The 16,407-nt window shown below is 36.1% G+C and overlaps 1 protein-coding gene across 4 annotated transcripts in view; it reads left to right on the forward strand.

Moving 5' to 3' along the window:
• GHR (growth hormone receptor) overlaps window positions 1–16,407 on the forward strand; it is a 300,535-nt gene that overhangs the window by 142,487 nt on the left and 141,641 nt on the right. For all 4 annotated transcript variants that reach the window (XM_051990406.1, XM_051990431.1, XM_051990422.1 and 1 more), the window contains one exon: window positions 2,647–2,727. In XM_051990406.1, the coding sequence (XP_051846366.1) occupies window positions 2,647–2,727 (81 nt within the window). The remainder of the gene's footprint in view (window positions 1–2,646; window positions 2,728–16,407) is intronic.

Consider the following 16,407-nt stretch of genomic DNA (forward strand, 5'->3'; position numbering starts at 1 on the left):
GCATTATTTCAACACCAGTAAGAATGCAGTGACAACAAGCTCTCTCTTTATACTCCTTGGCTCTACACAAATGAAGCAATTAGCCCTGACTAAATTTCACCACATCTGCATTTTCCCTATCTCTCTTCCCCAATTAGGACTCTGCTCCTTGGTAATCCTCGCAGGGACAGTAGTGAATATATATCAACTCTCATTTATGAGAAGAGGGATACACATTTTAACTTTTTTTTTTTTTTACTATCACTCCCCAGATACAGGTTTCTTGTTAATTTTTCCTTTGTAGAAGCTCGTCTTTTAAAGTAGATGATTCACTTGACATTATAAAATGTGTGTGTGTGTGTATGTGTGTGTATGTGTGTATTAACACTTGCCACATTGTCGCAATTTGGGAGAGGAAAGAAAGATATGCTTTTGGAGACTAACTTTTCCAACAACAGAAGAAAATAAAGAAGGGACTGGAGAGTTTCCATCCATCCTCAGCAAAATTCCCTCCATTCGATCTCAATGATACAATTGAGTGGGTTATTTCTAAAGCAGAGATAGGTGCATTGTGACAAAGTCCATCCTATTAATTTTGCTTATCATTGCTTAGTCAAGGCAATTGCTCTGGAATCTGGTGTCCAGTGTCACAATCTGTAATAAAGTGTCTAGTATATCTATGTGGGTTTCTCTGCCAGGAACAACCTCAGGATGATGTCATAGGAATCATTTGGAGATTTTGGAAAATAATACTTCAATATATACTTCTTGGGAACAGGTTTCATATTTCCCTTATTTCCCCCTGTGTATCATTAAAGCATAACATAATACCTGGAACATAGTAAGTGTTTAATAAAGGCTTATTGATTATTTGTTGAAATAGCTAAATTTCACAACTTCTCTGTTTTTTCTTCCCTTCTCCTAGCCCTGATGGAAGGAAATAAAATCAATAACCAACAGAAATATTTTCAATCTATTATTTCCCCAACCCTAGAAATGGTAAAAATGTTTATATTTCTTTTGGAGGTCTTCACTCTAAAGCCAGTTAAATTTTTCAAGAAAAAGATAACTGAAAGATCAAATATGCAAATTATATGTAGCAGATATAAAGTTCATCTTTCCAGCTTTAAAGGCAAAAACCATGGCCATAAGGTGTTTCCCCCACCCCAGCTAAATCTATTCTATCACACACCAACCATATATACATAATACCTTATTCTAGTCCAGTAGGGGAGGATATGTTTCCTGCCATGTAGCTCTTACTCAGTCCTAATATACGTTTTCTGGGGCCAAACATATCTAAAGGAAAGAAAAAATATTAAATTTGGCATCTACAAATGAGAGTCTGGAAAATGAGGCATTTGAAGTCACTTCAAGTGCCAAAGTCAACAACAATTCCCAAAGATCTGTACTTGTATATCTTATTATAAAGACAACAACAAAATATTACTCACTAATTCAGACTAAATGAGGGTGGTTACAGAAATAGAATTTTATTAATTGTAAGGTCATACTAGCAGTCAAAGGAAGATAAATAAATGTTTCCTGTTAAAGATCCTATTAGGACACCTGCTTCAATGAACAGACAGAATTTGTAATCAACATAATTATATGTCTTTGGGTGTTACTAATGTGCTTGAAAACTACTTATTTACACTAATTGCAAAATGGGAAGATAGATGTTTCATAGGGCATCATGTTTCATAAACAAAACCAAATAGATCTCTTTAAGCATCTGGTCCTGTCCTTTCTGATTTATTTCTATTTATTTATTTTTTAGAAAGAAATTTATTTCTTCCAGGTAAAGACACCGGTTACCTGAGGGAAGCTAAACCCAGATCTCATCCTTCAATATACACGCACCAAGTCTTAAAGAGTTCTATTAAATGGAAGAACCAATATGTTACTGAACTTGGGATTCTAATGCTGTAGAGCCAAATGCTGGCATGAGATCAGGATCGATGAGGTGTTCAGCATTCCTGGGTTTCTCAGAGACCACATTCCCTAAAAACCTCATCAACCAAAAATCTACCACAGGCCCAATATGTTGACTCCAGGCCACCTAGGAAGCCAAAGTGTTTTGTTTGCTGTATTCTCCTCCCTCTCCACTCCCAATTGTTTTTCTTCTCCACCTTTCACAAAATTTCATTTGGTTGGCTTTTTCCTCCCATCTTTCTATCACTAGGATCCTTTAGGTCTTTTAAAAAACAGAAGGGGAATGTTTTGCTAGCTATTCCAATAGATTGTTTTATTTTTTTCCTTTTATAGCATGTCCAGCACAAGGCAGCATGCTTAAAGATATTGCTGACATGTTGTTCTATTTCCAGATCTAATTAAAGTGAACTACATTTGTCTTACTGTTATAGTAGTGTGTGGGGGTAACTTGTGAGGTGATTCTATGGCCATCAGCCAGGATTTGAAAATCTTTGGTGTCCATATTATTTCCTGAGTTAAAAACCCATGGGAGGCAGAACTCAGTACAACCAACTGCTAGCCCTCATAGAGTATTTTATAGCATGACAGTCTGAGACAACTAAATTTATACTTTCTTTCATAAACTGCAATGCATGTTCATTCATGAATTGACCAATTTGTTGAATAGCATTCAAAGACGATTGTTCTTTTTTTTATTATCTGAATTTATTTTGTTTCTTTGTCCTATTACAGGACCTACAGGTATGGATCTTTGGCAGCTGCTACTTACTTTGGCCCTGGCAAGTTCAAATGATGCTTTTGCTCAAAGTGAGGGTGAGTTTTGTCTTTTTTTTTCCCTTGAAAAGTTTTAAACAACACTGAATTCTGAGTAGGCAGAAGTTTTTCAAATGAAAGAATTCAGAATCAATTGTTTTGTTTTGTTTTGTTTCACTGAATCCAACAAGAAAATGACATGTTTTTAGATTCATAAGACACTAGGAATTCGAGGTGAATTGCAATGTCAGCTTTGATATTTTGTATTGACATGTCAGAAATGAAACTTGTAGCTACCTTAAAAGTGAGGGATGATGCTAGACCTTCAGCTTGGAAGAGGGAAGGAAATTTCACCAAAGATGATAGGGCTTCCTCAGTTCATCTGTGGCAAATGAGAGAGCCTAAGTGCAGAATCAGGATCTTGTTAATATTCTGAGAGGTCAAAGAGTAGATCTTTGATCAAATTTTTTATTTCATATTAGACATAAACAATTTTGGCCAGTGAAAGAACAAAAATCAAAGTAGGGATCAATGAATTTACAAATTCTGACTTGGTTTGTTTCTAGGAACTGATCAGGAAAACCTTTAAACTTTCTTTACCATCTCTTCACCACACAGATTCCCCGCTTTCTGTCAAGTGATATGTCTCATTGTATGTGAAGGTCAGGGCTCACAAGAGCAATGTGTAAAACAGAGGCTTAGGAGAACATGTAGAAAGCCTGAGACCCTCCAACTCTTCTCCCAGGGAGATGAAGGGGTCAAGTCTACTTATGTTTTACTTGCATGGCGTTGATAGAGGGGGAAATAGCAACAAGTTTCTCATGCTACAATGCAACTTGAGTTTGTTGTCTTAAAATGAAAAGCTTGTGTAATACCCTGAGAAAACACTAGAAGAAATTATGACAGCTCCTTAAAATGGAACTTCTGGCCCCCAAAAAGCCCATAGTAGAAAGGCATTTAGGGCAAACTGTAACTGAAAAGATGGGAGAGGAAAGGGAATGTCATTTTAGCTAAAAAAATTTTTTTTAAATATTTACAAGAAGGCATTCATATTTCTTTGAAATACTTTGGATCTTGCTGGTGTTATTTTTAAAAATGTGTCTAGATATCAGCAGTATGCAAGTGAGACATGTAGGGAACTGCAGACTTTATTTCAGCAGCTTTTCCCATGCCTGGTTTTAGAGTCTGGTTCTGAGCCAAAGAATGACAGCTAAGATCCATGCCTGTAAAGAACTAATGAGGGTAGCTTAATTTTTACTTTCTTCACTAATATTATTTTCACTTTCTCAGACCACTATGGTCAAGGTTGGAAGAATTTTTTAGTTGTAAGAATTGAAAAGAATAAAGAGTAAAAACTAAGGTGGAGGAAGAAGAAAAGGAGAGGGAAAAAAAGTAAAAGTGGGAAGGAAAAAAAAAATTGGCTTAGCCAAGACTGGAAAGTAAAAGCTATTTCAATCCTAGAAAATGTACAATAGTGTCCTAACATGAGATGCTTTAATGCTTTGGCAAAGCCTGCACCCTCACCAAACTAATTCAGAAAAAAAAACTTCAGTGGTAAGCCTTCCCCCCCAGGTTGTTATTTACAGGAGGAAATGGAAGGGTTTGCTAATGTCGATTAAACCTAAGGTAACTGACCTACCAGAGACATAATTTCTGCCTTCTTTATTGGTTGGATAACTAACATTTCTTTTGGACTTCTTGTCATTCTGCAATATGACTTAAAAATGGCTTTGAGTTTATTAATGATGGGGAATGACTGTTGACATAAGCAAGTTTTTGCCAAGTCTCTGGCTACTTATCTAGCAGATTCAGTCAGGGAGAGTGCTTGGTAGGGGTTGAGCTCAAATGACATTCATGGGCCATGTGTTTTCTTTTACCACCAGATCTGGTCAATTGCCAATTCGTTTTATTTTTATTTTGTTTCCCATTGTATAGTACAAATAGAAAATTAAGGTGAGAAATAAGTTTACTCTGGATTAGCAGTCTCTTTACTTGAAATCAATTCAGAACACAGAACTTAAATTTTCATTTTTGAGAATTAGTAGATGGAATCGCCAGGAGAAAAGTCACCTAGATAATATTGTAGTACAGCAGATATGATTTTTAACAGCATATTAGAAATAAATAAGGATCTGGAGTAATCTGACATAGTATTCCTTGAAACATCTTCATTTAAATATTAAATAACCATAAATAAAAGTATTAATTTATTATAATAATCAATAAATAATAAATTAAATAATAAAGTATTAAATAAAATAATACATTTTCTTTGGTGAGAAATATATTACCTCTCAGGAGTCTTTTTCATTGAATTTTATTTCCCCATTAGAAATTAAATGGACAATAAACACTAAGGAATGTCATCTTTGTCTGGATAAAGTTCAACAATAGACTGAACACTGTCAATTACCAGAAAAATCTTTCCATCAGCTTCTGACAGCAAGAAAAAATAATTCCAGGGATGCTTCATTTTCAGAATTCCAGAAAATGCTAAACAATCTCAGTTGGTTGTACTAAATTGCTACTAATGGGGTTGCTTAATGAGAAATGCATTTTTACAAACTGTCTACAAAATGCTGCCAGGGTTATGCAGGGTACTGTCTGTATCATAGCAATCAGTCATCCAGCATTTTCTGCATACTCATTGTGTTTGCAGTAGTTTAAGATCCTTGTCAGGATATGTGGGAGATAAAAAAGTGGAAGACACAGTTCCTGTCCTTAAACAGCTACCCATCTAGTTTGGGAGATGAGAGACCTATACATATTTCTCTTCTAGAGCACTTCTAAAAGTGCTTGTTAAATGATGTAAGGACTATTTCTCAATGCTGTGAAAGGGCATCAAGAAAATGCAATATGGTCTTTGAGTGGTTTAGTTAACAAATTCATTCTGTCTGCATCCAGGAAATAATTAATAAAATAGAAATATATATAGGATGACTACATATGTGTGTGTGTGTATGCGCACATGTGCCTAATGGTAAAGGGGGGGGGGGGGGAGAGTAGAAAAGGAAAAAAAGAAAACTTTATTATATGATATATAATCATATTATGTTAGATGATAACTTTATTATATATTTAAAAGGAATAGCAAATTGTACATAATATATTTGTAGTTTCATGTGTGACCATCTTTTTATTATATTATGGAAATGTTTGCTTGATTCCATAAATTAAAAATAAAATAAAACTTTTTTTTTAATCATTCAATGAATTTTTTTAGGTCTGTATTTTAACTTGTTGAATAGTTGGTTGGTTTATAGGGGCTATGGGGAAGAAAAAGGTGGAAAGGACATAATCTCTGTCCTCAAGATTATAATTTACTAGGAAATGTGGCCTAGTAAATATGTGTGTAAATGTAAGCCAATAAATGTGGCCCTGTGTACTTCAGTTGTCTACATATGAAGTTGAAGGAAATAAAGATGTTTATTTAACCAAGAGAAGACTTAATGAGACCTCATAGTTGTCTTCATCTCTTTGAAGGTTTGTCGTGTTGTTGTGGAAAAGAATAATTAGACTTACTTTGTTTGGCCTGAAAAGGCAATGGATAGAGCACCAGCCCTGGAACCTGAGTTCAAATGCAGTCTCAGACATTTAATAACTGTGTGATCAGGCCTGTCACTTAATCCAGATTTCCTTTAAAAAAAAAAAAAAAAAAAGATCAAGGACAATGGTCAGGTGAAAAAAGAAAAATTTAGGCTAAATGCCAGGAAGAATTCTGTAACATTTGGAACAATCAATAAATTGATTATTCAATCTTCAAAGACCTCATTAGAAGTCTTCAAGCAGTGTTAGTTATGTTGTAATGGAAATTATTTTTCATGTATGAATTGGACCAGATTATGCTTAAATTGAAGTCCTTCCATCTTAAAATTACTTGGCAGATTCCAGTTGGTATTTTCTTGAATGAATAAAGGATTGAGTATTTCTGAAGCACCTATGCTAAGTGCTAGAAATATAAATAGAAAAAGAAGATAATCCCCCGCATCAAGGAGTTCTCCTTCAAACTGGGGAAGGCAATGCATATGAGCTTCAGTGCAGAGCAGATGGGAAGGCTTGGAGGTGCTAGGGGTATGGTGGCAAGACATGTACAAGGTAAGGTTCCAAATTCTTAGGGGGCATTTTTGTCCACATCCTTGCATTTCTCTCTCCAATGGTCCTAGTCAGACAAGGTAATTGATGTTTTCATAACTACCCTCTTAACCCCACCCCACCCCCAAGAAAAACATGCAAGAAAATACTCTGGGCACATTCATTTAGACAGGAGACTTGATAATGAAATACAGGAGCTTCAACAGATGGAAAATATTCCATGTCTCCAAGACAAGTCTAATTGCATTAGCTCACTTGCATGGGAGATTCCTTCTACCTCTTGCCCTTTCCATCCCACTGTTTTTCTCCCTGCTGCTACTGCTGCAGAATGAGAGAAGCCAGTTTAGGTAACATAAGCCATCCATCTTCCTAAAATAGCCTTTGAGGAAAGGATCCAGAACTGATCCTTCCTGAGTGCTCACATCCCACTTTGGGGAAACCATACCCAAAGTTTCTCAAACCTGCCATTGATTATGAAGATAAGACTGGGAGGTGGGTAAGAACCAAGTTATGAGAGCTTTGAATTGGGAAAAGGGGAACTAAATTTGTCCTTGAAGAACAGGTAGGTCTTAATTTGGAAGAAAGAATACAGGGGTCTTCCACATTTACTATTTTGAACACATGATGAAACAACCCTATTCAGAGGCAGGTCATGCAAAAGGAGCAAATCTTTCATATGAAAATACTTCCCTTTTCATTTGATGAGAATGGGTTAGACCAAGAAGCCTCTTAAAAGCGTGAATGATTGATCCTACTAAGTATATAGTTATTGAAGCCTGCATCGTGATATATCAAACAAGTTATAAAATAATAATAACATATTTACATAGCTCTTTAAAGTTTGTGATGTGCTTTATATACATTATCTCTCAGTTGAACCTTACAATAACCTTACAATAACCCTATAAGGTAGGTGGTATTATTATCCTCATTTTACAGAGGAGGAAACTAAGGTTCAGGGAGATTCAGTAATTTGCCTGTGTTTTGGGCATCAGAAGTTGCTGAATTTTAATCCAGGTGTACCTGACTCCAGCCCTGTATTTCACCATGCTGTCACCCTAATTAAGAAATTTGTGTTGTTAGTAATACCAAAATCTTTTTAAAAGACTAAAAAAAAAAAAAAAAAAAAAAAAAAACTTTGAACTCCATTCATACAACCAAGACACTACTCAAAGTAGGGAGATTTCTCCCTATAATATAGAGACCATCTGAAGAGATTCCTGGAGAATCATCCAAGTTGGATGATTTTTTTCAATATACCTTTCACCATCACAGCTGAAATTCTCTAGCCTTTTGAGAACCTGCCAAGACACATTGGCATGTACTTCAGACCAGCTTTAGGAGCAAGTCCCAGAGCCAATCCATAAATGGTACAACCTCAAGAGAAAATGGCCCTCCTGCAGCTACCCCCTGCAGACCTTACCCACTCTTGGAGGGAGGTTGTTCCACAGAGCTACTGCCATCAATACTGACTCCCAGAAGAGGATGAGAAATATAAATATAAATGACTGTGACTGCTTGGCTCACAGCTCACTGCCTGTCTGTCAATAGATTTGAGCTACAGAGGAAGAGATTACTACTGTTACTACTGCTGCTACAGGGATCCTGGACTTGCCTCCCATGCCAAGGGTAGGGTACTGGGATCCTGTCTTACATAATTATAACCACACTGACCCACATGTCCTTGTAATTCTGGATGCCATCCTCTCTGTAGCTTAGGAAATTTTCTAAGACCATACCTTGTTTGTTGTTGAGAGGCATCAGTTGTGTCCCAACTCTTTGTGATTCCATTTGGGTTTTCTTGGCAAAGGTACTGGAGATTTGCCATTTCCTTATTTGGTCATTTTACAGATGGGGAAACTGAGGCAAACAGGATCACACCAGTTAAATGTATGAGAATAGATTTGTACTTGAGGAGTCTTCTGGATTCCAAGTCTAGTGTTTGATCTACAGACATCACCTAGCTTCCCATACCTAGTAGAGCAGTTCCCAAGCTGCATCAGTAAAGAGAATTAATTGCTTCACTGGGAGTTTCCTATACCAGTAAAATCAAAGATCTTCTCTTAAAAAAAAAAAAAAAAAAAAAAAAAAAAAAAAAACTTACATTTAAATAAGGCTTTCTAGTCACTGAGTACTTTCACTTACATAATCTTATTTAATCCCCCATGACAACCAGGTGAAAAAGGTGGGGCAGCTGATATTATCTCCCTTTTACATGGAAGGAAATTTGTTCCAAAAACGATAGGAGATTTGCCTTAGGTCAGTAGTGTCTAATTCAAAAAGAAATAGGATCAGTGATGATCCCTATATGCATCACATTGCCTTCATTTTAAACTATAATATTATCTGTGTTTTATAAAATTTTATTTATTTAATTATTTTCTAATTACTTTTAATCTGGCTCAAAATTCTCAGGAGTGTTACCTATAGGCTTCATGTTTGACATCTCTGCTTTGGTTCCCTAGCTGGGGATAATGTTGTGTCTAAATCACACTAAAAGTACCTAGAAGTGACAGGTAAAGAAAGGGTTGTTTGGGGGTTTTTTTTGGTGGGGGAAGGTTTGGTGGCAGCCCTTTGTGTAGTGTCAAGAAACTGAAAAATTGAGTAGATACCCATCAGTTGGGGAATGGCTGAATAAGTTATGGTATGTAAATATAATGTTCTATAAGAAATGATCAGCAGGCTGATTTCAGAAAAATGTGGAAAGACTTACATGAACTAATGCTGAGTGAAACAAGCAGAACCAAGAGATCATTGTATACAGTAATAAGAAGACTATGTGATGATCAACTGTGATGGGCTTGGTTCTTCTCAACATTACAATAATTCAAGGCAATTCCAATAAATTTGGAATGGAAAATGCCATCCATATCCAGAAAAAGAACTATAGAAATTGACTATGGATCGAAGAATAGTATTTTCACTTTTTATTTGTTTGTTTTCTGTTTCATGTTTTTTTTTCCTTTTCATCTGATTTTTCTTGCACAATGTGACAAATGTGGAACTATATTTAAAAGAATTATACATATTTAGCCTTTAAAAAGAAAGGCATTTTAATATTTTTCCAATTACATATGAAGAAAATTCTTAATATTAATTTTTATAAAATTTTGAGTTCCAAATTTTTTTCCTTCCTTGCCTCTCCCCTCCTCTTCCTAAAATAGTAAGCAATTTGATTTAGGTTATATATGTGCCATCACATAAAATATTATTTCCATATTAATCATATTGTGAAAGAAGAAATAACCAAAAGGAAAACACACAAACACACCTAAGTGAAAATAATTTGCTTCAATCTGTATTCAGAGTCCATCAGTTCTTTTTCTGGATGTGAGTAGCATTTTTCATCATGAGTCCTTTGGAACTGTCTTGGATCATCACACTGCTAGAAGAGACAAGTTATTTATAGTTGTTGTTACTGATTTCAGTATTCACCTGGTTATGATTCAAGGAACGTATTTTTGATGAAATAAGAGGTAAGATACAGGATACTCATTTTCTATACTCTTGCATTTCTTAATTAATTTTATCTTCTTCCAGAGCAAGCTATTCTTTACACACACACACACACACACACACACACACACACACACACACACACACACACACATTTTATTTACAAAACATATGCATGGGTAATTTTTCAACATTGACCCTTGCAAAATCTTCTGTTCCAAATTTTCCCCTCCTTGCCCCCATCCCCTCCCCTAGATGGCAGGTAGTTCAATAAATGTTAATATGTTAAAGTAGATGTTAAATCCAATATATGTATACATATTTATACAGTTATCTTGCTGCACAAGAAAAATAGGATCTAGGAAGAAAGAAAAAAACATGAGAAGGAAAACAAAAATGAAAGCAAACAATAACAGAAAGAGTGAAAATACTATGTTGTGTTCCATACTTTGTTCCCACAGTCCTCTCTCTGGGTATAAATGGCTCTCTTCATTACTGAACAATTGGAAATGGGTTGAGCCATCTCAATATTGAAGAGACCCAGGTGCATCAGAATTGATCATTGTATAGTCTTCTTGTTGCCATGTATAATCTCCTAGTTCTGCTCATTTCACTTAGTAACAGTTAATATAAATCTTTCCGGATGTCTCTGAAATCATCCTGCTGGTTGTTTCTTACAGAATAATAGTATTCCATAACATTCATATACCACAATTTATTCAGCCATTCTCCAATTGATAGGCATCCACTCAGTTTCCAGTTTCTAGCCACTACAAAAAAGGGCTGCCACAAATATTTTTGCACATGTGAGTCCCTTTCCTTCCTTTAAGATCTCTTTGGGATATAAGCCCAATAGTAACACTGCTGGACCAAAGGGTATGCTCAGTTTAATAACTTTTTGAGCATAGTTCCAAATTGCTCTCCAGAATGGTTGGATTCATTCACAATTCCACCAACAATGTATCAGTGTCCCAGTTTTCCCACATCCCCTCCAATATTCATCATTATCTTTTCCTGTCATCATAACCAATCTGAGAGGTGTGTAGTGTACCTCAGAGTTGTTTTAATTTGCATTTCTCTGATCACTAATGATTTGGAGCACCTTTTCATGTGATTACAAATAGTTTCAATTTCTTCATCTGAAAATTGTCTGTTCATATCCTTTGACCATTTATCAATTGGAAAATGGTTTGAACTAATATAAATTTGAATTGATTCTCAATATATTTTGGAAATCAGGCCTTTTTCAGAACCTTTGAATATAAAAATGTTTTCCTAGTTTATTGCTTCCCTTCTAATCTTGTCTGCATTAGTTTTGTTTATACAAAAGCTTTTTAACTTAATATAATTAAAATTATCTATTTTGTGATCAATAATGATCTCTAGTTCTTCTTTGGTCACAAATTCCTTTTTCCTCCATAGTCTGAGAGGTAAACTATCCTATATACTTCTAATTTATTTATAATATCATTCTTTATATCTAGATCATGAACCCATTTTCATCTTATCTTGGTATGTGGTGTTCAGTGTAAGTCAATGCCTAGTTTCTGTCATACTAGTTTCCAATTTTCCCAGCAGTTTTTGTCAAATAGTGAATTCTTATCTCAAAAGTTGGGGTCTTTGGGTTTATCACATTAGATTGCTATAGTCATTGACTATATAATATAGTTTTATTATAATATAATAAAACTGCTTTATAATATAGTTTTAGATCTAATACTGCTAGGCCACCTTGATTTGTTTTTGTTTTTTTTTTTTTTTCATTAATTCCCTTGAAATTCTTGACCTTTTGTTCTTCCAGATGAATTTAGTTGTTATTTTTTTCTAGGTCAGTAAAATAGTTTCTTGGGAGTTAGTATTAAATAAGTAGATTAGTTTAGGGAATATTGTCATCTTTATTATATTCGCTTGACCTATCCAAGAGCTCTTGATATTTTTCCAATTGTTTAGATCTGATTTTATTTGTGTAGAAAGTGTTTTGTAGTTTTGTTCATGTAGTTCCTGACTTTCCCTTGGCAGATAGATTCCCAAATAGTTTATACTACAACAGGTAGTTTAAATGGAATTGCTCTTTGTATCTTTTGCTATTGGATTTTGTTGGTGATGTATAAAAATGCTAATGATTTATATGGATTTAATTTGTATCTTGTAACTTTGCTAAAGTTGTGGATTATTTGTAATAGCTTTTTAGTAGAATCTCTGGGGTTCTCTAAGTATATCATCATATCATCTGCAAAGAGTGATAATTTGGTTTCCTCATTACCTACTCTAATTCCTTTCATCTCTTTTTCTTCTCTTATTGCCAAAGCTAGCATTTCTAATACATTATTAAATAGTAACAGTGATAGTGGGCAACCTTTTTTCACCCCTGATCTTATTGGGAATGGTTCCAATTTATCCCCATTACATATGATGCTTGCTGGTGGTTTTAAATAGATGAGAGCAAGCCATTCTTAATGATGCATGGTGTGTTAGGGCAGAATCATGGAGGATGAGAGCCTGGAACACCATCAGCCCATCAGCATTGGGGTCGGATTTATATGGCACAGTTCTGTCAAGAAGGTTAGATGATGATATCATTGCTGCTTGTGCCTCCCCTACTCAGTACCCAGGTCTGCTTGCTCCCCAATCTAGCCCAAGCCAAAAAAAAAAAAAAAAAAAACAGCCTGTCAGTAGCTTGAAAACATGCTAACTAGTCAGGGGGTTGCATAGGGATTTACAATTCTACCTTTGAAAATAGAACTTTCAAATTCTACTGTGGGGTCTTTGGGTACTGCTACAGATTTTCCTAGCATAGACCAGCCTTAACTCTGTGGCATTTGACAGAAGAATCTTTAAAAAAAAAAAAAAAAAAAAAGGTGATACCATTAATAGAATGAGTCTGGGATTTAAAATTAGACAACTTATGTTCTAACTCCACAATTACTAGCTGTGTGAACTTAAGTCAGTTAAATTTATCAGAACTTGTTTGTTCATCTTTAAAATGGACATGATAATACAAGTACTCCCTATTTCACAAGCATCTGGGATGATGGGGATGATGGATACACACGTGATAATGTATGTCCAAGAACTTGAAAGCTATAAAGTATTTTACAAATATTACCTCTTATTATTCTCAGGTCTAGCTTCATAAGCATTTTGGGAGAGTTCAGCTGTAAGGCAAATCATCTGGGTTTACAGTATCCAAATATATGCTGGATAGGAAAATCTTTAGAAAAATGGTAAAATAGGGGGACTACAGTGGGGAAAGAGCATTGGATTTGGAGTCATCTGGACCTGAGTTAAATTTCTAGTTCTATTTATTACCCATGTGACACTTGTCAAGCCAATTTATCCCCCTAGAAGTGAGTATACTAGTATGTGAAATGAAATGCATGTTTTTAGTGTTTGTTGCTCCTTTAGTAGTTCTGAATTCTGTGCTATTTGTCTCTAAGACCTGATGCCACACCTTTACATCTCCTTCTCCCTGCCTCAATGGTGTCATAAGTGCAAAGATCTCGTGTATGTAATATGAAACGTTCTGCTGGGCAAATTTGGGTCTCTTTAATGAGACTCATATCAAAGCATGAGAGTGTAGCTGCTGGCAATGTCCACTTGCCATGCAAAGGACACTAATTGATGGCTTCCTCACTCGTCATTAGTTCAATAATCATCAGCTCAAAGGTGATGATGAAGTGGAACATTTACACACCTTGAATTCTGTTGCGATTCATCCTTCAAAGGTAATTTCTCCTTTAAGCCATAGGCATTGCATAACCATGCTAAAATGTCAGAATGCCATGAAACACATACTGTCAAGTTGAAATACAAGCCAGAGATGGGTGGGGGCGGTTTCTTCTTCTGTTATGTATTTCCAGTTCACTAAAATTAATTTGCAGCTTATAGTCCCAGAATTGTAAGAGAGGCTTGAGTTTCTATATCTCCTTTAAAAGGCTTTGAATATGAAATTCACTTTGCAAGACTATGTGAGAAATTAGATTGTTGAATTATAAGATGCCAGAACAAGAAGCAACATGTTGATGGGTTATAATGTGCCCACAGGTGAAGAAATGATTCCTGGTGTTGGGATTCAGGTCTCCCTGAAAGGGAAGGGGGGAGCAGGATATGTGAGGAAACGTACAGGTGTGCTGTTTTACAGATGTGTAGCTTCATTTACGTCAAAGTTTTAAAAGGAGTTTTAATGAATCCTTTGTTTCTAGCCCTGTCTGAGGTGTGAAATATCTGCTTGTACAATCAAATCTCAGTCATTAGGAATAATTGGTGGGAAGGGAAGAAGATAAAAGAAGGGAAAATATTGGAAAAGAAACAGAAGGGAAAGGAAGGGAAGGTAAGAGAAAGGAAGGAAAGGAAGGGAAGGGAAGGCAAGGGAAGAAAAGGGAAGGGAAGGGAAGGGAAGGCAAGAGAAGGGAATTGACTATCATGCCAAGTTTGAATTGTAGGCAAAGATTTGGGTTCAATCAATCAATCATCTAGAATCTATTAAGTGCCTGCTATATGCCAAGTAAAGCTCTGGAGATACAAAAAAAAAGTTAAAAATAAACAAATCTTGCTCTCCAGGAGATAATTTTGTAGCCCTTTTTCAGATGAGGAAACTGAGAAAACCAAGATGACAGAGATAGTGTTTGAGGTAGCATCTGAACTCAATTCTTCCTGATTCCCAAGTCCAGTATTCTGTGCAATTTGCCATGTGCTTTGGAGATCTCCTGGCTCTTTTTCATGCATTCTTTCTCCAGGATGGTTAGGCTTTCCTGATGATTGCTTAACCTTTTGGCTTTCTCATTAGTTACCCAATACTCCTGGTGTTCTCACCAAAGTCCAATCAAAAAAGTGTAAGCTGTGTCAGAAGCCAGACATTTGCCTCAGTAGGAGCTGACAGGTAGTAAAGTACCAAATTTCACTTCGTCCCCTTGCAATTGGTAAGTATATTTTCCCCTACATGAACAGGTCTAGGACACAACGTGCAGAAGGAGAATGAAAAAGAATAAGGCTCCGAGAGGGACACAACATGAATGAAAACAGACTTTGCTGGCTGATTCCGAATTTCAGCAAAGCACCAGCTCCCCAGTGCTGAGGTCCTAGTCTGGCTTGGCTCAGACGCCAAGTACTGCGGGACAGCGGTCTGGGTGTCCATGCCTGTGCCAGGCACTGCTTGCATGGTGTTAACCTTGCCACTCAACGTCTCCGGATGTTTTTATGGAGCACAGTTGACTAGTTCCCTCTCATGGGATCATCCTGGTCCCACAGAGCATGGCTTTCCTGGAAAGCATTCCTTCAGCAGTAGGAGGACTTAGATGAATTCTACATCCATCTTCCATCATGGGTATGAAATAGAAGTCCCTGCGGCTTCTTCTATAGTGTAATTTCTGCTTTCTTCCTTCTCTTCCTCGGTTTGGTGAATTAATAACCTGAGTTCTCAGATACTACAAGTCCCAGTTTAAAACAGATATTCATGTTTCATTAACTATCACAGTGGAGGTGTGCAGAAGAACTTGTTGAATTTTTTATACCTTTTTCATTATGTGGACATCAGTCAGGGCAGGACAGAGAAGTCAAGTCTATATGCATTTATTAAGCACCAACTATATACCAGGCACTGCACTTCCAGCTTGGGTGAAATAGGGAGACCGAGTGACATCATAACTAGGGCTCTAAGTTGGCAGGCACTAAGTCCAATCATAGACAGGGTGTAGTATGGGTTGGGGTGGAGGAAGCTCCCTTACTGACAGAGAACTTCTCCCTCCAAACTGAGGAAATTACAGATTATTTACATATCCCTGTTTGCATACTGTTAAACATCATGGTCACACTCTGACCAACAAAGAAGTCCTTAATTGGCTTCTGTGACAACATCCCCCACCATGGCCACCATTTTTATTTTCAGGTTTTATTCCTCTCTGACCTAGATCTCTAATGAAGCTACATCAAATCACAATAACCTACATAAACACACAATGATATAAGCTTTGAAATCAACTTTAAAAATACATGGACAATACAGTGGAAATGATTTTATGATAGGATTTCTGCTACATCCTAGAGATACAAAGAAATGTATTGATTGACACAACAGGTCTTAATAATTCATGATTTGGGAAATTTGTATAATGTAAACAACACTGAAAGAAAGACCTAAGAATGCTGATTAATGCACACCAATCATAAGTACAGAAATGGATTTACAATGCAGGA

Source organism: Antechinus flavipes, chromosome 1 (genome assembly GCF_016432865.1).
Source record: "Antechinus flavipes isolate AdamAnt ecotype Samford, QLD, Australia chromosome 1, AdamAnt_v2, whole genome shotgun sequence".
Taxonomy (NCBI): domain Eukaryota; kingdom Metazoa; phylum Chordata; class Mammalia; order Dasyuromorphia; family Dasyuridae; genus Antechinus; species Antechinus flavipes.